This window comes from Strix uralensis, chromosome 2, assembly GCF_047716275.1.
Source record: "Strix uralensis isolate ZFMK-TIS-50842 chromosome 2, bStrUra1, whole genome shotgun sequence".
Taxonomy (NCBI): domain Eukaryota; kingdom Metazoa; phylum Chordata; class Aves; order Strigiformes; family Strigidae; genus Strix; species Strix uralensis.
The window spans coordinates 136,133,500-136,157,211 of NC_133973.1; the positions used below are offsets into that span (position 1 = coordinate 136,133,500).

The window sequence follows — 23,712 nt, forward strand, 5'->3', positions numbered from 1 at the left end:
ACCACTTCCATAGCTCATAGGCCAGCCCCAGTCCCACAGGCAAGAGGTTAAACCCTCACTTGTTGCTAAAAGAACCCACGGGAACTTTACAGCAACCTGTGCTATTGCTGGAGCATGTTGCACTGCCAGTGGTAGAAGGCCGAGGGCTCTGAGAGGAGCTGGAAGGGCTTCCTCAGCTGAGGACCAGAGATGCAGTCCAGCTCTTTGCGTGCTAGGCAGCAACAAAATCCAAAGTAGTTTGCTGAAAGGAGCACCAGGGCATGAACTTTATCTGCTCAGTAAAGGAGGTCCATAGATGGAGGCTGCCTTAGTTCCTTATACACCAACAGGCAAAAACCCACCCTAAGCCCACAGAGATTTGCTCAGCCTGTCCTGGGTGTCCCATGCAGGGCCAATGCAGAGCAGTGTGGGTCTGCTTTTGTACCAACAGACCAGTTCTCTCCCCAGCAAAGCCAAGGCACAGCTGCAGCCACACAAACAATTGCTGGAACATGAACCCAGCCACATACCACTGCAACACCACCGAGACCAAAGCAGCCCACTATTTTTGCCCAAGTTTATTTCTAGAAATTTGTACAAAAATTGATACTCCATAATACAATAGTCTATCAAATATGACAGATGAACACTTGTCTGTAGAGGCAAGATTCCAGGAATGTGAAGTACCATCATCTTGCGTGGAAGAAAGGCACGTTTTGGAGCTCAAAATACACTCAACTGAACCATGAAAAGGCAGGTCAGACATGCAAGTAGTGCAATGTTTCAGGTTTACACATAAAACACATTGTACTCTGAAGAAATCTCACTACAAGCAGCCTTAACATCCACGTAAACATTTTAGAAACACCTAAAAAGCCACTCACTTTAGATCCTATGGGTGAAAAGGCTACTCCTTTACATTCCCTGGACGGAATATTTAAAAGCCATCTTTGGGCAGAAGTTAGTCCTAGCTTTCCCCAAATGCCTTTGTGATTCAAAACACTTCCATGAATAGTCCCACTGCATTTACCCCTACAGGCTACCCTAAGGGTCTGCAACACCGGGGCCACGTGATTGCACCATCCCACCGCTCCTACAACTTGTCCTTGGAGTTTTGTGGCGATGAAGGAGTCCCATATTTCCAGCTCCATGCCTCTGTGCAAGCAGCACCTGGGACAGCCCTGCTTCTAAACTGACATTCAAAATACAAGTGGTGAAGTTACAACCACCAGAGTATCCACCACACTACGGATCGAGGTCCGGCAGACTCATAACCTTTGGTTTCCTGCTCCATCCACAGTAGGTGCCACACCGAGGGGTTTGGGAGCCTGCTTGTGCTTTCAGAAGGGCCTTTTCCAAAGCAGAAATGCCCTTGTGCTGTGTAAGCATGTCTCAACATGGCTCTTGGGCAACATGACTGTCATACTGCCATCCCAATCAAATCAACCTGCCACTTTGATTGAAAACCAGAAGGATCCTGCTCTCCCAAAATAGCTTGTGCTAGTGGGTACAATAGCTGTAGGAATGCTACTAATCCATTGCTGGCAATCCAACAGCATTCTAGGGCAGATTACAAAGGCAATCATTTCCCCCAGCCAAATCCTCACGCAACAGGGTTGTGCTTTTTTGGATAGAAAGACATTTGTAACGGGATTTATCCAAAATAAAGCCTTTTATTTTTAAAAGTGGTCTAGCAATACTTTAAACACTTTCTTGGAGAGACACATACACCCACACATGCTTTCAAGTACACGATGACAGCTTGGACTCCTGGAGAAGATGAGCTGATTCCGAGAGAAGGAGGTGCTGCTGAGCCAGTCCCTTCAGTTGACTTCCAAGACCTCAGTCTCTGGCAGGCCAAATTTGCTCTTATACTTGTCGAACAGTTTGATCAGGGAGTCCACGTATATGCTGTGGTAGAAGTCCACTTCCCTCTGGGACGGGTTATCGATTTTAGGGATGGTGATGGGCTCCCCAACTGATAAAAAGAGGGAAAGATCCACATCTTAGGGTGAACGCTCCAGTACAGCCTGGAGATTTATCCTCCATGGCCACAGGCAGTTCAGCACATCCACCCCGGCATAGCACAGCTTGCCATTATAGCAGGTTTGCCTCATTCCTCCCAGTTTTGCTGGGCTCTGAAGCAAAACTGTCCCACCACCAGGACCCTCATCCCATCTGCAGCAACACTCAGATCCGGTTTAGCTACACAAATGCCAGCAGTGCAGAGCCTCTACTGTGCAAGGGGGTTGGGAAGTCCCACTTGCTTCTGTTTACAGAGTGATAAACCCCTCCTCGCTTAACAGGAACCAAGACTAAAAGCTGCACTTCTAGTGTATTCCCCTGCACACAGACAAAGCAAAAGCAGCATTTTTTTTTTCTTCTCCCTCAAAGCCTTGCTGCTTTGGGTTGGAAAGACTTAAAGGGAAATTTTAGCGGTGGCTTTAAGATTCAGCTGTCAGACAGCACCACACTACCAGTCCTAGGAGTGTGGAGGGGCCTGCTGCCTCTCACTTAGCCATCCAAGACCAGAGAAGGGAGCAGCTACAGCACTTTTTCCTCCATAGAGCTCACTTGCAAAACTGGCTGGCAGTAGAGCATGATCAGAGGCTTGTGGCCCATGGAAACTATTCCAGCTCAGTCTCAGCTGTGCTAGGTTTTATATAGAAGGGAAAACAGAGTTTTACAGTCAAGACTCCAAGACCAAGCTAGAGCAGGGCTATGGCATAGGCTCAAGTATGCCACTACCTAGAGAAGCACCCAGCGTGTTTATACCAAGACCTTACCAACAGTAGTGATGGGCTTGGAGTAAGGTAACAGCCCCCAGCTGTTGGAGGAGAAGAGGCCACGGCCATGAAAGATACATGGAGCAAAGCCAATGTGCTTCTGAAACTTCTTCTGAACCCATCTTCCCCAGGAACCCTCCTCGAAGATCACCTGCTCGTACACTTCATTCTCACCAAAGGAGTAGACAGGAACCAAGTCCGCTCTAGAAAGATGGGAAGATGTTAGCACCCCGCATCCCTGGTCTGCAGTCAATACTACAGCATCACACTCGCTGCCCTGGACTCTTGCAGGCTGCACATTTGCCAGAGCTTTGTTTTCAGCACACAGTACTGACATCAGTCAGCCAAACTTGACACGATCTAGCAGACACTTTAAGGCATGCAAGAGAACCGTACTGGCCACGGGCCCATGAAACGCTATTCAGTCAGGCACTGAACATGCTTCCCTCTATTCTCATCTCTGATTTTGGTGGACATCCCATTTCAGACACACGGCATCCCTGGAGATCACGGGCTGCACAGGGGATGCCCCATGCAGGTGATCGACACCTGCCTCTCCTGGGCACCTTCCTACCCTGTCCCCTGCTCAGGGGCAGAAGCCAGAGGACAGGCCCCTGTCGCTGGTGCTCTGGGCATACATCCACACTACACAGCAAGGCTGCAGAAGGGAGAATCCATCCAAGACATCAGCTGCTTCAGGGGAGGAGAGCACCTTTCCTGTGTTAGCAGCACTGCTCTAGTACTGAGGCTGTCTCTTACCCGTGCCGTAGAGCCAGTTTCACAAATCCTTTCCGGTGTCTCAGTGTCACAGAGTTCTTCCCTGGGGTGCAGTTCAGGGACTCCGCTGCCCCTCCGACCACGATGATGATGGCGTTGCCACTGCCGTTCTTGGACAAGATGTAGTCTATGCTGTCGCGGTTCACAGGACATATACCTGCATGTCCAGCAAACAGACACAAGGCTCAAGCTGCAAGATTAAGATCACCCCGAAAACACCACTTGCCATACTTGTACCAAAAACTCTGTGCCTTGATTGCAACTGGACTTGTCCAGCTTCCCTGTGGTCAGAGAGGCTTGGGCGTGGTTTTGGGCAACCTGTTCCTCAACTAAACAAGCAGTTAACAGACCTGGACAGCACTAGACTTGGTCACAGACAAGTTCCACCAGCAGCAGCTCAAAAAGCTGCCCTTAACACAAAAGACTTCAGCAAGGATTTTCTTCTGTGCTTAAAACATTTGCCTTTGGCGTCACAAGACATCCTCCCTCCAAGTTCAGGTTGCAGCAGAAGCTGGTTTACCCTTATTGGGGCAGCAAAGCAGTTGTGTTTGATGGATGAGAGTCTAGATTTGACCAGCTCCTCGGCAAAACGAAGCAGTGGAATAGGTTGACCTTTAGGCGGATGCTTTAGTGATACAATAAAATACAGATAAGCCTTTCCGAGACAGATCTGTTTTGAGTTCATTTTAAAAATAATTTATTTTTCTGAAATAACATGAAGCTCTTGCATGGCAAGAGTGCAATCCTTTGCTGTCCTGGGAAAGAATGGATGTATGGGACAGAGTGCTCAGCCAAGCCCATACTCTGAGACAAGTGTCTGGGAAGGTCTTTCCCTCTATCCCATACCAGAAGGGACAGGACTGCACTACCAGTCACAGCACTTCAATATTACAAAGCAATCCCTGCCCTAAAGCACCAATCCCCACTCCAGGGAATCTTACTATCCAGAGCAATGAAAGAGGGTACCTTTAATTCCTACTTTATTGCTCTAAAAATGCTAACAAGTTTGATTCTCTACTCCTGAAACTCATGCTTTCATCCTACCGTTATCGCCAGAGCTTGCTCATGCCTCACATTTTTGGCCAGGATAAGTCAAGGAGAAGCGAGATGCCATCATTTACATTCCCATCCACACAACATGCCCGAGTACTTGAGGTCATTGCACTAGGTAGGGCAGTATTACACAATTTAATTTTAGAAGCTGATTCTGCACATCTCATAGTAGTCCTCACTTGAGCCAAGACCTAAATGATGAAGGAGTCCTGTGGAATTATACAGGGCAAGTCTGCAAGCCTCCATGTGTATCTGGGCTTCAAGGTCACCACCCAATCCCAGCTCCAGACCACAGGGGAGCAGACCTCCCTTGAGGCAGATCAGATGGATTTGAAGATGAAAAACTCATTTCTTTCAGCACAGCTACATCTCTGACCGCGTTTCCTCTGAAAGGCTCAGGCTATGCTTGCTGCTCTACAGGACAGACAGAAGCCTTTGTTCTTCTCCCATTCTCCACACCAAGGCTCACTGACTACACAGCCCTGGATAAAGGACAGCACAGATTTGTGTTCAGCCATTTCACACTTGTGAGCAGGAGATTGCTACTGCTCACAATGCTAGCCACTGAACTTCTTCCTCTACAAAATGCAACAAGACATGCAGACAAGTGGCAACTGTGCTCTTTAACACATTTACACAGTAGATAGGATTTTTTGGCCGTTTCCTCATGCCTTAGGGGATGCCTGCTGTAGCTCTAATCTCTAGTAGGCTATAAAACATTGTAATATGCAACAGTCGGTTGTAAACCAACTAAGTATGGGCATTGCACACTAATATTTGGTAGGATTTCACTTGAAGTGGTTCATTCACAAAACAAAGGATCGAGGGAACTATCAGCACTTCAAGTGATGTTAAAGCCTTTGTAGTGACACCCTTAAATGCCAGTACAGGAAAGTGAAGACAAATTATGGCTTTCAGAGAGTTAGCTTTGTCCAAGAGATCAGATTTAAGCAAGACTGGAGGTGTGAAGTACAGAAGCAGCAGAATTTCCCACTGATTTAACTGTAATGCTCAGGGATAGCCAAGCCAGCCCTGTCAGCAGTGATGCTGCTAATGTCTACTCCCATCTTCCTTCTAAACAAGGAGGGAAGCAGCTCTGGCTGGCCACAAGATTTGTCTACCAGTCATCTTGGGCAGATTGAGCTTTTTTTTTTTAAATACTAGAAAGGCTGATGCTGCATGAAAAATTTACGGCTAAGTTTACAGACACAACAGACTGGAAATCAGATCCCAACCTCTTGCGTTCTGCTGTCCTGGGGAATTCCCAGATTAGGGGAATTACAGACTTCACACAGCAACTTCCATCTGGTGCGGGAAGACAGAAACCAGCTTGAAATACTGCCCTTCCTAGACAGGAACAAACACCTTTTCTGCACCGGCTCCAGTTGCTTTTCTTCTCCCTCACCAAATTAAGGCAGTCATCTTCAAAACAGTCAAACCTAGCAAGTCAGAGCCAATTACAGCTACTCCTAGCCTCTCCCCAGCCATGAGTCAAGTTCAGCTAAAATACTATATGAAGATACCTGTTTTAAAGTAATTTATTGATGAATTTGTTCCAGGAACAGCAAACAGGGTACTGGACTCTTCAGTTCATGATCTTTAAACATTACTTCCTCATATCTACCTAACCAACGGACATCCTCACTCTGAAAAGGAAGCTCAGGCCATACAAGAACAGGGTTTCTTGAGGCTGTCAACACTGCTTCCTCTACCCAGTCATAAACTACAAGGCCTCCACCATTAAAACAGGGGAATCCATTAGAACAGACCTATTAATGTCATTCAGCAAACTTCTAGCACTGCCTCATCCCTGTGACCCATCTATAGGAATATATGTAGGGAAGGGGCTCTTCTGAGCAGCTGAAACCATGCAGTAGCCCAGATTCTTTACTCTTGGAAGGCACCTAAAAATGGGGTTGCATGAAGAGGGCATCTGTCACCACCACAAGACCCAGATGCGTGACAGCACTTGATAAGAGCGCTACATGAAAGCAACGTTTGTGTGATGCAATCAGAGAGAAGTGGTTACATGAGCTTCTGCCACAGCTTTTCGCTTGAAAGAGGGGAAGGCAGCTCAGAGGCAAGGGCATGAGGAGAAGGAACACAGCATGCCTTGCACTTACCGCCAGACATTAAGTAGTCCCTCAAAATGGGCATCCTGAAGTTCCCAGCCAGGGTAGCAAGGTACGGTCGGATCCCAGGGAACTTCTGGCCGACACCCGTGGCTTCTGTGCTGAAGTTGCAAAAGGCACCCAAGCCCATGATGCCATGGGGATGGTACCCAAAAATGTAATTCCTGGTGGTCAACAGATTGTGGGTTTTAACCAGCTAGGAAAGAAAAGAGTGACCTCATGTGAAGACAGATATTTTCAGGTAATCATTAAAAATGGAGGGAAAAAAAGTCTAAGTCCCCAGCTTTTGTCTCTCTTCCCACCAGGGAGAACAGCCTAAGAGCTGAGGGATGGGCTATCCTGGATTTCAGAGGCTGTGGTGAGAGCAGCCACTTCAGTTCCCCCAGCAGAGAGCAGAATAAACAGGCTGATCTTAGACATGAGAAGACTGCCAGACAAGCAGCAATTGGGGTTGGGTTGCAGTAACCTGGGCTCTTTGTCTCTCTACTCCCCTCAAAGGTATTCTTGCAAGCCTCTTGCCCAAACCAACCAAGTTCTTCATGGCCCTATAGCCACAGCTACGCCTCCTTCCAGGCCCTGCTCTCACCACATTAGTGGCTCCCATCCCAGTATGAGGGGGGGAAAAAATAAAATCAATGTCCCATAACAGAAGCAAGTTTGCTTAATACCTGAAAAAAGACCCAACCACTTAATATGCCTACTGGCCACCATCCCAGAGGGAAAACGTGCAGAAGGGTGGCTCACCACTGGAAACTATCCCTCCTTTCAAGAGGTTTTGCTCTGGCCTACATGCCAAAGGGCCAACAAGACACCTCAAGTCAACCACAGCAGCGCTCCAGTTTCTGCAGGACATGCTCCAGGAGCAGTGGTCATATTGGTTTAGGGTTGTGCAATATTCCTAACTGTTTACTCATCTGTTTGCACAGCACAGACACTCCAAACCTAAGCTCTGCACAGCACAACCCATGCCCGGGTACCACTACTGCCAGAGGATTTTTTTTGACTCTGTTAACAGTACACAAATGGTCTGAGTAAGCATACAACAGGACTACTGCATCACCCTACATAAAGAGGGAAAATTTTTTTTTTTCCAGGCTGCAACGGTGCCTGGTTTTGCTGGCAGCAACGCCCCAGCAGCTCTCAGACTGGGACCTATAAGCCCCAGTTTCACCTCCAGCATGAGGTGTTGAACAACTGCAGCCCGTTCCCCAAATTGTACATGCAAAGGTCACTGTCAGCTCCTATAGGAAAAAGCGCAGATTTCCAAGACGTCACATCACCATTACGTACCCCACTGTCTTAGCCAAGAAGTGCTTTGGCAGTCAGCAAGTCCATTTTGTTGAATCCTGCTAGAGAGCTGAAGTGCCATTGCGACATGCTGAAGCGGCGTGCCCAGAAATCTGATTCCCTCCTCCCCACATTCCCACCACTGTCCCCAGATAAGGCTACAGCACTTGTGCTATTTAAGACAGCAGCTGCAATACAGACATGACACAGCAACAGGTTAAGCAAGTTGACTACCCCTCTCCATGCTTTCCTCTAGCTTTGAGGTCACGTCGGGCTCCAGGAAGTGTGCGCAGATGCTTGTGGTTGCAGCAGCTCTGTAGAGCCACCATGGCCTGTGTCACACCAAGACATCTTTTCTCCCCTTTCCCTTCTTGCCCAATTAGTAGATGGCTTTGCTTTCACTCCCCAGGGTCAGAGGGTTGGCCCTTGACCAGTTAGGACATACAGGGCTCCCAGACTACAGACTGGAAATCACTCTCCAGGAAAGACTGGAGGGCAAAAAAAGCAATTATAGGGTAAGCAACCCCTCCATCTGTCAGCTCTTGCTCGGTCGTAGGACAGACTGAAGGTCTGGTGGCTAGACACACATGGCTTGGTTAGACCAGTGGTAGACCCCTCCTCAGAGCTCTTGTCGGAGCAGGGTGGTGGTTTCCAGACTCCAAGCCTCATCCTTCACCTGCATCAAGCACAGCTGCATTAAAAGAAAGCTGGCTGAAACAGAGAGCTTGTCCTTCTCTGGAGTATGAGGTGTTTGTGAGCTGAGCTTGGCAGAGCCATGCATCTGCTCTTGAAGACATGCTGTTCTGCCACTGCCAGCCATGGCAAGCACCCTGCTCCAGCCACTCCACAATGTGCAAGGACACCCGGTTCACCTGCAGCCCATTGCTTGCATACCTTGTACAAGCCCCGGCCAAGCAGCAGCCTTATCGCTCTGTGTTTGCTTTCCAAGACCTCCTGTTATGGAGGCAAAGGGTTGGTGATACCCACCACACTCACCCACACCCCTCGCACAAGGAGTGCGGGAGTAAGGCAAAGGGAATGCAGGGAACCAACTCACCTGCGTACCCATGGCGAGGCAGAAGGGCAGCACTGGAGACTCAGAATCAAGTGCTCACAACAGGGATTTGCAGTCCTATGAAAGCCCGGCTTTCATATATATGTGCTTTTCCCCTGTTTGTCCCACACAGGCTGTCACTGAGGGACAACTCCCCAGGTTGTTGGTTCACAGAAGGTGAAGAGGTCTTCCTCCACCCAAGTCAAGCCAGGGCAGCCACAGACTGCCAGGCATGAGACAGGTTGGTGCCCTTATCTGCAAGTGGTACAGGTCTTCGATCTGATAATGCATAAGCTCAACCCAGGGTCTGACCTGCCAACACCAAAGGCAGAGCCTTCAGGTGTCCGTACATTTCATTTAGAAGCCAGAATTTCTGAAGTGCTGTAATCACTTATTTCTAGTCTCAGGCAAGATCGAAGCTTTCCTTAGGAGGCTGATCACTCACTACTAGTTTTCTTGCATTTCCCCTTGACAAGCAAACACTGAGCTGCTGGGCTGCCTTACCAGGTTGGCCCAAGGAACTGCTGTAACTGTCATTCAACAACGCTTTTACAGCTCTTTCTGAACCTCCAAGAGGTTTTTCCTTTTGATTTCAAGGTCTTCTCCAGTCCCACACAGCCCTCAGCTCCTTGAAGTCTCAGTGCTCCCATGATGAGACAAGAGGCAGTGTGTCCCTGCTGCATGTCAGATAGACCATTACAGTGCTGGGACTGAAGCTGGACCCTCACCCCGCTGCACTAACATGCCTGTTCCCAGCTGCTGTCCAAGACCAAACCTGTTTCAGTGGGAGTAAAGGTCCATCCATCTGCTCTAGCAATAATAGATTTCTTCAAACAGATCTAAGACTGCCTACAGAAGCAATAAAGCAGGTCAATCATGGTGAAAAACCCTAGTGTTCAAACCTGAGCGCCAGATATGCCCAAAGAACAGTATTGCCAATTTTATTTGTAGGAGTGGGATGAGTAAGTAGCACATTCAAGTGTGGAGAAAGGGGACTGCAGAGACACTGCTGCTCAGCACCAGGAGCCAGCCAAGGGCAGGATGAAGATGAGTGAAGGTGGGTGCTCAGCCTACCTGCAAGCTGAGCAGCACAGTGACCACAGAAGCATGCAGAAAGCAGAAAATTAGAGCTCATCCTGCAGCACAAGTGAGCATTTAAGCTTGCAAAACAACCAAACAATTGAAATTAGCTCCCTCACACCCAGCAGCACTATGGAAGAAATTCTCTTACATTCCCAGCAATGCAGGCCAGGACCTGAAGACCCCTCCAGCCTCTCAATGCCACCACTACACTCCATCACATACAGGAACCAAATCCTCCATGTCCATTCTGTAGGTCATCTACATCAACAACTAAGGAGAAGCTTTGCCAGGAAGCCAGCCAAGTCAGAGTGCAAGACAAAACACTGCAAGAAAGTCACTGTCTCGCAACAGTCCCTGCTCTGGCACACTGCCGACTCTCCCATCTCAGCAGGAGATGGAGAAGGTCTCGCTGCACACATCTGAAATGCTCATTGCTTGATAAAGGTGAGCCAAAGGTCTGCAGTCCTCACTATCTGAAGCGCTATTGCCTGCGGAGATAAGCGGTAGCTGTGCTCACATGCTCAGGGGATGGCTTCTTTACCTAAAGAAGACCTTTAGATTGTGGCACTCCCCCCATGACACCCCCAGATCAGCAGGACGTGCTCAGGAGGCTGCCGGGACCCTGCCTGCCTCTGGAGCAGTGGGGCTGAGCCCAGCCAGGCCCACAGCACCACACTCACCCTGCCAAGAGCTTGGGCTTTACCTGCCAGCTCAGCACCAGGATTTAGCTCACTGGCAGCTTCCTCAGTGGGTTCACGCACTGCTTATCTTAAAGCACTATTTTGCAAGGCCAGTCACTAAGCAGCAGACAAACTTAAGCTTCTAGTGCCCTAAAATAGCTTATTACTGTCAGAGCAGCTGCACAAAGCCCCAGTGGATGTGGACAACCTCTGCTCATGCTGAGGAATTCAGCCAGATTCAGGCTGGTTCTCAAATCCACCTGGTATTACAAAACACAACCTGGTATCTCCAGCTACAGGTACAACAGTCCTACTTCTGTTTCAGGATGGGGGGCACTGCTGGCTCAGGTGGAGACCAAGCATAGTCATCATAAAAACGTCAGAGCCAAGCCTGTTTCTCACGCAGCTACTCTGCTAAAGCCAGCCTGCTGCCAGCAGGTAGAGCTGTAGAAGAATGCAGCAGATCTAGCCACAAGTTCTAACACAGAGCTTTGTCAGAGGTCGATGCTGGTGGTGTTTCAGGCTGGCCAGATCCAGCCTGCATCCTGAGCTCACGCCAGCTTGGTACAAGTAAACCTTGGCCTTTAGATCTGCAGCCACTGAGGAGCTTGCCAAAGCCAAGTTTAGCATTACGAGTGCCACTGCTAAGGCTGTCACTGCTGTGATCTGCCCTTGTGGTGCTCATGGCACAGGATGGGGTGCAGCAGATGACCACCCCTACAAACCATGAGCCAGGGAGACAAACCAACCCCTGCTAAGCCATTACACAGACAGCTCAGGATCCAGTCAAGGGGAATTCTGCAGGCAGATTGAAAGAAGTAGCCATCTCTAGACCAGCCTCCCTCTTGACTGAAGACAGGTAAATAGCTTATTCAAGGAGTTCCCATGCTCTTAGCAAGTTCAAGCCCAAGCCATTCTGGCAGTTGGTACCACTCCTTACAAGAAATTATATTCATGCCCATAATTGCAGACAACCAGCTCCAGCATCTCACAGCCCCATGATCCCTGTAGCAGGTTTTTAGCACCATGCAGCCAGCTGGCTGTTCCCCCACGTTATCCCACAGCTGCCAGCCCTCATGTGCTACATTTGCATATCATTTCCCTGTGGGCTCCATAAGCCTTGCACAACTCTACCCCTTCAGTAACAAAGGAATTACAGCCATAAGATTCTTGCAAATGGACTATGTGAGCTAGCAAGTATTTCCCTAAAAGAGCAGAAGTTCAGTTTATGTCCCCGATCTCACCTCTAAACCTACTTGAATAACCCAACTATTTGGCAAACTTCTAATATCTACAGTGGATCTGACCTGCATGGCTGGTGCAGAGTGCGTCTCCACGAGGACAGGGGCTAAATACACCATCAAAGGAGTGGTGAAACAAGGAGACCAGCCCATTACTGGGGACCCTCTTGAACCAAGTCCCTTGGGGGACCTCGCCCATTTTAGCCTCAGCAATATCAAGGCAGCAGGGTTTGTTGCAGTACTGAAGACTTGGTACTAGAGGACAACTCATCCTTCAACACTAGAACATGATCTGTTCTCCATTAGCTATGACACCTGGGTTGACCAGCCACTTGCAGCCTGTGCAGTTGTAGTGTGTTTTTCCATGGAGACCTACATTTGCCAAGAATTACCTGATAATAACAGCAAGAATGTGGCAAGTGTTCACCAGCAGCATGTTCAGGCACCCTGAGAGTTCAAGTGACTTTGCAAAGGAGAAATCTAGTCTACACCACTTTGGCTTCCTACTGGAATTGGATTCCTTACTGCTTCTGAGGCTGGACTATCTTAGGGCAGGGTGGGTCATCAAAAGCCATGGCAAGGTCCCTCCATTTTGCTCAGGCTGAATAAAACTTGCCAACAGCCTTACATAATAGTCCTTTCAACTGTGTGTCCTTCCAAAGAGGATCAAGTTCCCTCCTAGCTGAATTTGGCCCCTGCTCCCTTCCAAGTCCTTCAGCTAATTCTGCAGGCCCCAGAGCAGACTGGCAGCCCTGTCCTCTGTCTGCAACACCTGAATTAGCAGGGAAAATACAAGCATACAGTGAGCAAGTTACAAGCTGGAGATCTGGAGCTATTCCCACTGCTGGAAACCCCCCTTCCCCAAAGCAGATAGACTTCAGAGCCTATTCCACTGCTCCCTGTGAAGTGGCAGGACTTCTGGTGCACAGGGTTCCCAGCGATTCCCACCCAATATATCACTGCCCTAGGGCGTAACTGGAAAACAGACCAAAACTGAGCTAGATTTACAACAGGGGAACACAGGGAGGGTTAGGCACAACACAGGACTGCTGCAGCACAGAAGAGAACTTGGAGGGATGAAGAGGGAGCCTTATTGCTACACGGCAGATCGCCTCAAGAAGTCTGGTGATAAGCAGCAGCTTCTACAAATTGTGATACCATCACTGGTGATACACTTCAGAGTTTAGAACCACAGCTACTCCAAGCAGTAGTATGGCAATGGTAAGCCAGCCACATCCTGCTTACAGTTCAGTGTCACGATAGACAGACGAGTATAGCTACAGCATCTCCACAGGGGTTATTTCCCGTCAGTCTAAAACAGTTAAGTCCCAACGCATAGAGTTAAACTGTTACTTACTCTTATTGGAAAATAATCCCTGAAGTACCTCCATATAGTCCAGTTCCTCACCCACTGGGATCTTCTTCCACCTGGAGAAAAAAACCTGACATGTTTTTAAAGCTCTTTCCACATGGGTGCCCAAAAAGCCTAGAGGGCTCCAGATTCTTGATTTCTCTAGTGACACAGCAAACTATTTCATTCCTCTAAGTGGGACACCTGCATCTTTCACTAAAATCAGGTGAAACCAGCCATGCTCAGGACTCCAGGGTACTTCCAGCTAATTAAGGTCTGACTACAAATTCAGCATAGGATCTGACTAGATAATCTGCTGTAGCTGGGCAATGGACAATTCAAGGTAGAAACAGCTCAGTGGTAACCTCACATTCATCCTTTGGGAAAGGCCAAAATCCTGGATGATTCCAGGGCCTTGAAGCAACAGAGAATTGTGCTCATCTGGCTACGAAAGCAGTTGCCATCAAAGCTCACTGCCATTGCTGTAGTGGGTTCTCAGAATTGCAGTCTACAGGGTGGTCTCTAAATTAAAGTTTCCTGCTTTATTTGCAGCAACACTGACTCTGTAGGAGAGCCACATCTTAATAGTCACACCATAATCTGAATCCTGCAAGAGCTGGAGGGGACAGCAGCATCTTGAATCTTTACATAGATCTTTGACCTACAGGAAGACCCTCAGCTTAATAAATATGTTGCCAAAAGCCACTGATGGCATGATATTAGCAAATGTGATCTTGTATTACCCTCAGCATCAATAAAACCTGCAGCCACTGCTTATGCTGAGTGCTGACATTTGTACGCTTCACTGAGTAATGCTTTTGGTCAGTGATCCAGCCGAGTTCCACTGAGAAGGGAAGTCACCTGTTACAAGGAAGTGCTTCTTGGTCCAAATATGAGGAGAGGGACACCTAAACAGTTAGGATCCATTACGCAATCTTTACCTTTCTTTGGTGTATTCCAGTCAAATACCAGCCAGGCTAAATATAGAGCAGCAATCACCCAGCAATCTGTGCACAGTATGTACATGAGGATTAAAGTGCAAGCAACACCTGGATAGGGCCAAGAAAGAAGAAAACAAGGTTGTATCAGGTTTTGGTCTTCATTTACACTTGTATTAGGAGACCCTTGCCTTTTGACCCTTCTCTACTGAAGCCTTAGTCTCAACCCAATGTCATTAATCCTCAGTCAAATCGGATTTAGCCAAAAACCCCTTATGTAGGGCTGACACAGCTTCCTCTAAAGCTACCTGCTTTAAAGTACCTCAACCTCCCCTTCATGCTTTCTCCAGTTCTCTCTTCTAGAATATCTCCAGGTAGGGCAGCTCCTTCGCCAGGCAAGAGCAAGACTTCATGAGCATCAAGATTTCTGTGTCCCACACCAAAAAGGCTTCTTCCACAGCTACACAAATCTGCCATACATTACACCAGCCGCCCCACCAGGGTGCCAGAGATCCCACCCACAAACTATGTTGCCATTTTAGCAAAAACTAAATTGGGAAGAAACAGTGAGACTTTCTTGACTGACTGCAATCAGAGTCTTTCTCCAGTTTAATTAACAATACTATGGAGCAGAGCAGCCTGAGGCTTCACATAACACAAGCACCCAGAGACGAGCAGTCTTTACTATTTTACTGGTCTAACACAAACACTTGGTACCCATCTCTGGTACCTCTTGGAAGGAGACCAAGCCAAGAGGAAGGCACTCCTGTTGCCATCAGTTGCATCAGTTCCCAGCTGTTTCTAAGAAATTTCTTCTCTGTGGACATTCACAAAAAAAAGATTTCCAGTTGCTTCAGTCTTATTTGTATGGTAGACATGGACAGGAGCTAAACATCACTAGGTTTTGCCATAGCTCCAATGTTTCCTAGAGCCTGGTAAAGGCATTTCTTGCCAAAATATCCAAGTATGCGAGCATGCTTTACAATATCCACACACCCCAAGGAACTGTCCTGCTGCAATACACATCCAGTAATTCATGCTTATGTAAATGTTAACATGCTTCCAGAACTGAGGCAAAAAAAGCTTTGCTTTAGGCCAAAAAAGTGTTACTTGCCCATGATAAGGAAAGTGAGAACCCATTGCAGCACAGAGATGATCTGGAGTTGTTTCTCTACTTTGGATTTAGATAGCCAAAACAAATCCTGCAGAGCAGAAAGAATGTTTGATCCTGTGCCTAAGAAAAATAAAAAGAAATAAAGTTACATTTGCACACCAAGTGAAGCTAATATTTTCCTTTCAAATAGGAGTTTTTAAATCAATGTTCAATTGGTTTGCTTTTAGAGCAAGGTTTGTCCAAGGCTAATATTTCCCATGGAGTTTAAGCATCCTGGAAGGGGAAGGGTTGCTGCCTGCAAGCATCCAGCTGTTTTGGGGATACAGGAGGGGATTAATGGGTAACACCAGCTCCCACCTGAGCAAGCCTCTGTTCACTGAGCCATAAGAGTGCAGAGGACATTAACACATGGTCCTAACACATGCCCCCACTTCAAACTGCCAATTCCTGGAAGTGGTGTTTGACAACAGGGAAACCCTTGAGTTCACCATAAGACAAAAATCAGCTGTCCCAAGCCACAGGTGAGCACACACGAGGCTGTGGCCTGAGCTCCTGCTCACCCACCCTTCACCAGGTCTGATGCAGAACTCCTACGTGCGTGTTCAAGGAAAGCTCTGCACTCCAGCCTTACACAGCTCAGCTCAAGGGCTGGTTGAGCAACAGCTCAACCCCTGACACCAGGGATCCACAGCTCCAAGGGTAAGGAAAACTATCACAGTGTTTCTAAAGCAGTAAATGAGGAAGGAAGGAGTTGAAAGACACTCTTAGAAGCCTAAGCTATTCGAGTGGGGAGAGACCTAAATAAAATACTGAAGTGAAAGACTTGATTTCTATATGAGGAACCACCCACTGCAGCATTTGCTGATATGCTCAACAACCTCAAGAAAGAAGCACTTGCAAGTGCTTCTTCCTTCACTTCTCTTTATTAAATTATTTCACAAGCACAATAATAACTGGCTAAAATGCAAATCAAGCTGCTGGCCTATGGACAGTCCAGGAGATGTGTTTACATATTTTCTTTTCTGTTCAAGGATCAACTTGTTATTAGAAGGGATGCAATGCTGCTAAGCAGCTATGATACCAAATGGGTGGTGAGACCATAGCAAGTGCTCGTGCTTAGTCAGATGAAAGTTTCATGCAGAATAACCTCTTCTCTAGACAGAGAGGTCTATAGATATAGATAAGATCCATCTTCTCTAGATAGAGAGAAGATATTATAGCTGTGGCAGTTTCTACAACTCAGGTTTCACTAATGCATCCTTTAAAGATGTGAAGCATCTCTGCAGTCTTTGCTAACAGTCCAGGCAATAGGATTCATGCACAGTAGCTGCACCTGCAGAACTGCTGTATTAGTTTTGCAGCTTTTTGCTGACCCTCTATAAATCCTATTTAATGTTGAGCCTGTCCATGGTCCCTACACTGACAGCTACATGCCTCCCTGAGCATTTTCTGCTAGTAAAAGGCATCAACAGGGAGCCACAGCAGACCCTGCAGCCTAAATCTAGAGCCAGCCCATCCAGCTCAGACCCTTGGCTCCGCTTAATCTACATTGACTGAGCAATCCTACCAATGGGTTGGGCATTAACTACACCGAGCAGACCAAGTTTTGCTCAAGGATGGATCATGTCACTGCATCTGCCAGTAAACTGAGACCTCCAGCACCAATCCAGTCTGAAGCAGCAGCTAGAGTTGCAGGCAGCTCTTTACAAAATAAGATAGTACAGTGTTAAGAGTGAATTCAGCAAGTATCGCTCCCATTTGAGATGAGACAGGAGAATGTGTTGAGTTAAACTGTCACCATGCACTGATTTGCAACACCAGAGTACCTAAGCAGGAAGACTCAAATCCCATGCTCATCTCTTCACATTTGGCAGTAAATCCCCAAATTTGGGGTGTGATAAACTCCACCCCCTTTTTTTACAAAGTCATAGTCACCTAAGGGTAAGAAATCTGTCATTCCTGCTGAGGGGCCACAGCCTAGAGACAGCCTCTATGCAGCTCGAGGAGTTTGCTGTCCCAAAAACCTGCCTTACAGAATGTCCCATGGACAGACCTTATGGGTCTGAGGACTACTAGATCCTAGTTTAAAAGGAAACTTTTAGCAATGGTGGTGTCACTGGCCTCAAAATAAACCAAAAGTCTTAGAGATAATTTGTGATCCATAATAAAAGCCCAGCCCCATGTAATTCATCCTTCCAGCACCTGCACTTACACTACCAAAACATCTTTGGATTGATGAACCCAACACTCCAGCCTTGGATCAGCTAAATCCCTATCCTCTTCACCCGAAGAGAGCAACTGTTATCCCTCCAGATGAGAATTTGTACTTCAGCATTTTCTAGATGCTTTAACAAATTGTTGGCATTGCTAGCCCTGTAAATAGACCAGCATTGAGTAGCATAAGTCAGCTTGTTTCCAGAACTACCTTAAGCTTTTTGTGACAACATTCAACTCTTGCAGAAAGAGGGAAGGCACACGTTCGGCAGACAGCTCTGGGCAGGCAGCTGAGCACCTGCCCTTGGACAAGTGGTGTCCTGGGTCAGTTATTTGCTGAAAGCAAAAACATCCTTCACAGAGATCAAGATTCCCAACACCAGAAAAGCCAGTAGTTACCATGGGCTGAATAACATTTAATCCCCAGTTAAGAATGTAAAAGGAGTCCAGTGGCAATAGAAAGGACTGTGGGAAGAGGCAGAGAGCATCTGCCTGTGCATGGTCTACCTTTGCACCAACAACCTGCACGCTCCAGATGGACCCAGTGCATCAACTGCAGGCTGGGCAATTACAAATTTTAGTGCCAAAACAGCCATTTCCAGATGGTCCTGAGCTTGCTGTTCATGTATTCAACCCTCCACACAAGCCTTGCTTCCTTTCTCCCTCAGCTGTGGTAGCCACAAGGCATTTTTGAGAAGATCCTCCATGCTCTGGAGAACAAGGCTGGCTACTGGTGAGAGCAGAACAACTCTGACAAAACAGAAATCTGTTTGGGGGACTCAACCACAGCAGAATAATCCAACCGGGTTCAGTTTTTTTAAAGAAACCCCTTCCTTTTAAGGGCTCACCTGTAGGCCCACACCAAGCATCATTCACATATTTGAAACCTGAATGAGAATTAAGCATAGGAAAGGCAATTTCTCTAATTTCCAGGGAACACGTTAGCCTGATAAACAAGTTTAATAAGACCCATTAGACACAGTATGATTAATTTTGAGATGAAGAATACTGTATACCCCAGCCTTTGGTATCCATTTTTTATCAGTCTTTCCCAAGAAAGTATTTTGAATCCTGGAGAAACACAGGCCTCCATCTTCTACTGCTTATCCTGATCTGGCCACCCAGTGCAGCCCCTGGAACGTTTTCCAGGGCACCTGTTTCAGAATGGAACAGCCTAATTGTTTGGGGTCACAACCCTTAGCAACCCATGTCTACACAGCAGAGATCTCAGCAACAGCTTTCCTGGTCTCCGACGAGGTCCTGAGCCCCTCTGCAGCTCATGCCCTGGCGTGTTTATTCCCTGCACAAAGCCATGCATGGCTCTCAAGGATGCTACTTGTCAAGACAGAGTAGTGACTTCTCCAGGAGACCCCGTTGCTGCTCAGTGATAGCAGCCATCTGCAGCCTTCCAAGGAAGCTCAGAGACATTAGCCAGCTATCCCTCAACTGGTGATGGGTTTACTACACTTATTTAATTCCAGCAACTATCAAATGCAGGAGATGTTACCAAGGAGATCCTGGAGCCAATGAAGGGTTTGACCAAGCATCTGTCTCATGCCTGCAACACAGACTCAGCTAGGGACAGCATCTGGTGCAGTTCCAGCACAGTTTATTTCGGATAAAGTGCTCAAACACCATAATTTATCGAGGCAGAACCAAAGGTCCCTGGAGTGGAAGTAAACAGGACTTGACACTTGGGCACCAGAAAACCCAATCAACAGCATTTAATTAAGAAGCAGCCAAATAAATTAGCTGAGAGGAAGTACAAGTGTTACAGATAGTTAAAAATATACTGAAAGCTTGTTAAAACCAAGCTTCATCTGCTGCCTTTTCAAAACAATTAGCATGTTAATTCTTGGACAAGAATTATACTGCATCACACAGCTTATTCAGAGAAAACCAAATTAGATCCTCCAAAGCAGAAGGTGCAAATGAACAATTTGTGCTACATATTTGGCAGAGAAGCTGACACTGGAGGCGTAACAAAGCTAGATTAGATAAACAGACCAATACGAGGATACTTGTGAGGACCCAGCCTCCCATGCAAGAGCAGGAGTCTGCACAGCAAGTTGCTACATCAAATGTGACATCTGTAAAACCCCTCGAGCAACACAAGTTATTCAGTGTTTTAGGTTTACTCAGATGCCCCCGCTGCAGAGCCCAAGCTCTCACCACCTCCAGCTTTGTTGTTAGTGGTACTAGATAGTGAATAATTTGTTAGAGAATAATAAATTACCAGTGTGGGGTATACTTATCCTGCCATGCACACAGCTGTGTAGCAGTTTGCTCATACCCCAGGAGACTACTCAATAATCCCACATTATCTGCAGTATAGAATGCCTGTGACTGGAGGTCAACAACATAGTTAACAGGAACATGTGACAACATTTATTTCAGCCCCTTTAGAAAAGAGCTGGGATTCTGCACAGCAAATAAACAAATTTCTTATGACATTTATCTCATGTTGTATCTACATTTACTCACAGCACTGACCTTGGCCTTCAGTCTCAACAGTCACAGCTGTATGTGGGTTAAAGTGATACAACCATGAGGGTAGACCCAGCTGCCCTAGACCAGCAAACAGTTTTAGATTTAATTCAGCAAGACTTAATATCTTTAGACAAGAGAAAGGGAACCATCCTACTACATCTCATCAGTGTGGCCAGGAGAGGCATGTAGGAGCTCTGGAAGAAGGGCTCAGCCATGAGCAAGTCCAGACCTCCACCTCCCAGGCAGTTTTGTCAAGAGAAGACACCACACTACAGCTAGCAGTGATGCTAAACAGAACAGGAGCCCCCAGGCACACCCCCCACACCCCCCCCCCAAAGTAGAAATGAGGTCTGCCAAACCTCAGGTGCAGCTAACTAACCCCAAGGTAAAGTTAAGCAAAATAATCTTCCGCACCCCAAACTTCTGTAAGATGAAACAAGATTAGACAAGATACTTCAGCAAAGGACAACCCGTGAGTGCCCTGGCCACACTAGCATCCTTCCTCAGGAGAGTGGAGCAGGGCCTTGCTGCTCTGCCAAACACAAGGAAGAACGTGCCTGGACAGCCTACAGCCAAAGTGGGGCAGGTCAAGATGAGGAGATGACAACCCCGCTACCCAAAGGGTCTCAAAGCATCATCCAACTCGAGGCATTGGTCCAAGGTCTGCTCTGATTTTTGCAGTACTGGGATGGGATCCAAGAAAGTTCCCCTACATACACACAGGGATGGATAGAGGCAGATGACTGCACCTTTTTTTGCTTGTTTTCAAATAGGATCAGACTTTCAGCCAAATTCACAAGCACTGGGACAAGGCCAGATGCCAGGCAAGCACAAAGACTAAAGATTAAAGGACAGCATGAGCCACTCAGACTCTCTCACCTCACAAAAGTCAACCCTTTGCACAGGCAAGATGCTTGGAAAAGACATTCAGGGAGGTAGAAAAAAGTCTAGTGGGCTTGTTGTAAATATGCTATGCAGCAGGGGGAGTTGCCTAACCTGATCAAGCAGTATGTGAGATCCTGTGCATAAACTGCTGTACCACATCACCTCTGCCCATCTTTGATCTGCAGGGTCCCACGTCATCATCCCCAAAGCCCAGCCTGAGTCTGAGCTCCTCTGGCAGACATCTGGCTTTTGCTCTGAACAGGCAGGCTTTGAAGCTGGTCCTGCGCTTTGTTGCCCATGGCAGGCTACAGAACTGGCAAGGGGTTGCGTTGGTGGATGCTGCAGTCGCCAAGGCAACATCTCCCATCTCCCCAGGCAGAAGCACATTAAGAAATGAGTAAGAAAGCACAAATATCACTGCAGGACCCCCACGAGGTGCCTCAGAGGAAAACTGACCCAAGGAGAGTTAAGACAGCTTTCCATCGCTAAGCAGGATTATCTAGAGATGAGGCCAATCACTGTCCCTAAACCACACTCCCATTTTGAATTATGCACGTGTCCTAGATCCATCATTAAGATGGCAGTGCCAACAAGGTGGCCACTGAGGTCTCAGGTCAACCCTACATATTTTATAGGTCTCCTGAATGATTTATTCCCTGTACTTGGCTTGCAGTTAACTCTCAATTTAACAGTTCACATGCCTTTAATTCAAATGACCTCTCTCAACTCAAAATATCACTTGTCTTCTGCCAATTGTATAAGCAACCTGAGTTACTTTAAGGACCAGATCTGAGCATGGGAAACATGCAGATATTTTCCCCCAATCAGTTCACAACTGATCCATCTCCCATATCGGCTGGTGCCACATCTTTCTGACAGATACAGACACCAGCAGCTCTACGTGCAGGACACAGTGCAAAAGCAAGAGCTTAGGGGTTAATTCACCAGGTTCAGGTCCTTGTAGCTCTGCTAATGATTTGCTTAATCAACAAGCCATTTCACAGGTCTCTTCATCCCAGAAGGAATTAGCAGTTTACTTTTTCAGGGCAGAAAGCCTTTTGCAACACGCAAGGCACAGGGTAAATTGATGTCCAAGTGCATTTTCCTGCAAAGTCCCCACTATTTGACATTTCTCTAGACAAACACTCTTGCAGGAGGGGTACAAGGCTCTATCAAACAAAATATTTAGCCTTGTTGAATTTATTCCTGCGAGATCCCTAGAGCTGCTTTTACAAGCACACAAGGGAGCTTGCAGTTTGGGATTTCCTATGTCTCTCCAACATCTTTAACCTACATGTTTCAGCCTGCAGCAAGAAGAATTCAGCTTCTGCAGCAGCTCTACCCATGATAAGTGTCAGCCACCGACACCCAACCTGCTCGATGAGGAAGTGACTTACCAGCACCGAGGGTTATAAAAGCAAACTTGGCTGTGCTTCCTACCATAAAACCTTGCTTTCACACTGAATCTTCAACTCCCCATTACAAAGCAACAACAAATAGCAATGCTTTTTTTTTTAATTTTTCCCTCCCCTGCTGATGTAGGTGTGGGGAACACAACAAAAGCCTGCAACAGTGAGTTTTACCAGCCATGCAGTGCTGATGAAACTGCTACACTTTCCTTCCCACCATCACAAGGAGGGGAAAAAAAAAAGGCTCACTGCTAAGCAAGTGCCACAGCCCCACATTTTGCCAGGGTGCAAACTCACTTAGATAAGCCAGAGCGCTTTACAACAGCTTCAGGAAAGCAGCCCCGACCCTCCAAGCTCGCTAAAAAGCAAAACCTGCGCAGAGAGCTGTAATCCTCAGCCCTAAGAAAAGCTGCAGCCAGCCTCCCCGCCATTGCACGTTGCTTTTTTTCCCCCGCTTCTTGCCCTCCTTAAACAACCACTCCTGCAGGCAGGAAGAAGAAGGGGGATATAATAAATAAAGCCGAGCGTTTCGGTCCTGCTTCCACCCCACCCCTTGGACCGTCGGGATGCTGCTCCCCCACCGCAGCATCCTCCCGGCACCCACCTCTACCCCCCACCCCGGTACCTCGCAGCACCCCAGAGTAGGCAGCGATGATGGTCTTCATTGCGGAGGGGGGGACGGGGGGGGTGTCAGGTCCCGGCCAGGGCCATGGGATGGAGAAGGGGACCCCGCTCCGGTACAGCCGGCGAGTGGGAGAAACACCGGCCGCGCATCCCTATATAGCCCCGGGGAGGAGGAGGAGGAGGAGGAGGGCGGGGAGGGGCGGATCCCTCATCCCGGGGGGAGGGGAAGCTCTTGGCCCCGCTGATGCAGCTTGTTGCATGGGATGGGGATTTGGGGGGAGAGGACAAGGTGGGGGGGGCACCCCCACACCCTCTGCAAGGTGTTTCTCTCCCTGTTCTTCCTCCCCCCATCACAGGGTGGGGGAAAATCCCCCCAAGCCCCTGCGAGCGATGGACATTTTGAGACACTGTGGCCCCCTTCTTGCTCAAATGCTCTCCCACCCCACTTCTGGATGATTTTAGCTTCCCTATGGGGATTTGGGAGATCTGGGTTCCTAAAATCATCATGAAATGAGGAGGTAGAAAAGAGGAAAATTTTAGAAATTTTATTAACAGAATCCTTAAGGGTTTCACCATTTCATTAAGATAGCCTGCAGGTATGCCAAACCGCTGACC

At 47.6% G+C, this 23,712-nt stretch overlaps 1 protein-coding gene across 2 annotated transcripts; it reads right to left on the minus strand.

Annotated features, from left to right (window-relative positions):
- Positions 1-542: 542 nt before the first annotated feature.
- Positions 543-23,212, minus strand: LOC141939880 (diacylglycerol O-acyltransferase 2). Of its 2 annotated transcripts, none has more exons than XM_074860521.1 (8): positions 23,099-23,212; positions 15,476-15,595; positions 14,365-14,472; positions 13,430-13,500; positions 6,719-6,923; positions 3,525-3,699; positions 2,766-2,968; positions 543-1,957 (listed from the first exon to the last, which is right to left on the minus strand). In XM_074860521.1, the coding sequence occupies exons 1-8, from the start codon at positions 23,136-23,138 to the stop codon at positions 1,803-1,805; spliced, it is 1,077 nt and encodes a 358-aa protein (XP_074716622.1). In that variant the 5' UTR covers positions 23,139-23,212; the 3' UTR covers positions 543-1,802. The 2 variants fall into 2 exon arrangements, with proteins under 2 accessions (XP_074716622.1, XP_074716621.1); XM_074860520.1 differs by having other exon boundaries at positions 23,078-23,208.
- Positions 23,213-23,712: the final 500 nt, after the last annotated feature.

Bases quoted from the DNA above. Each gene is read 5' to 3' on its own strand.
- LOC141939880 (XM_074860520.1), bottom strand. From the start codon at position 23,138: ATGAAGACCATCATCGCTGCCTACTCTGGGGTGCTGCGAGGTACCGGG. The intron at 14,473-15,475 runs GCAAGTAACACT...GGCCCTATCCAG, and splicing joins TCTCACTTTCCTTATCATGG to GTGTTGCTTGCACTTTAATC. The intron at 2,969-3,524 runs GTAAGAGACAGC...CCATCTTTCTAG, and splicing joins AAACTGGCTCTACGGCACGG to AGCGGACTTGGTTCCTGTCT.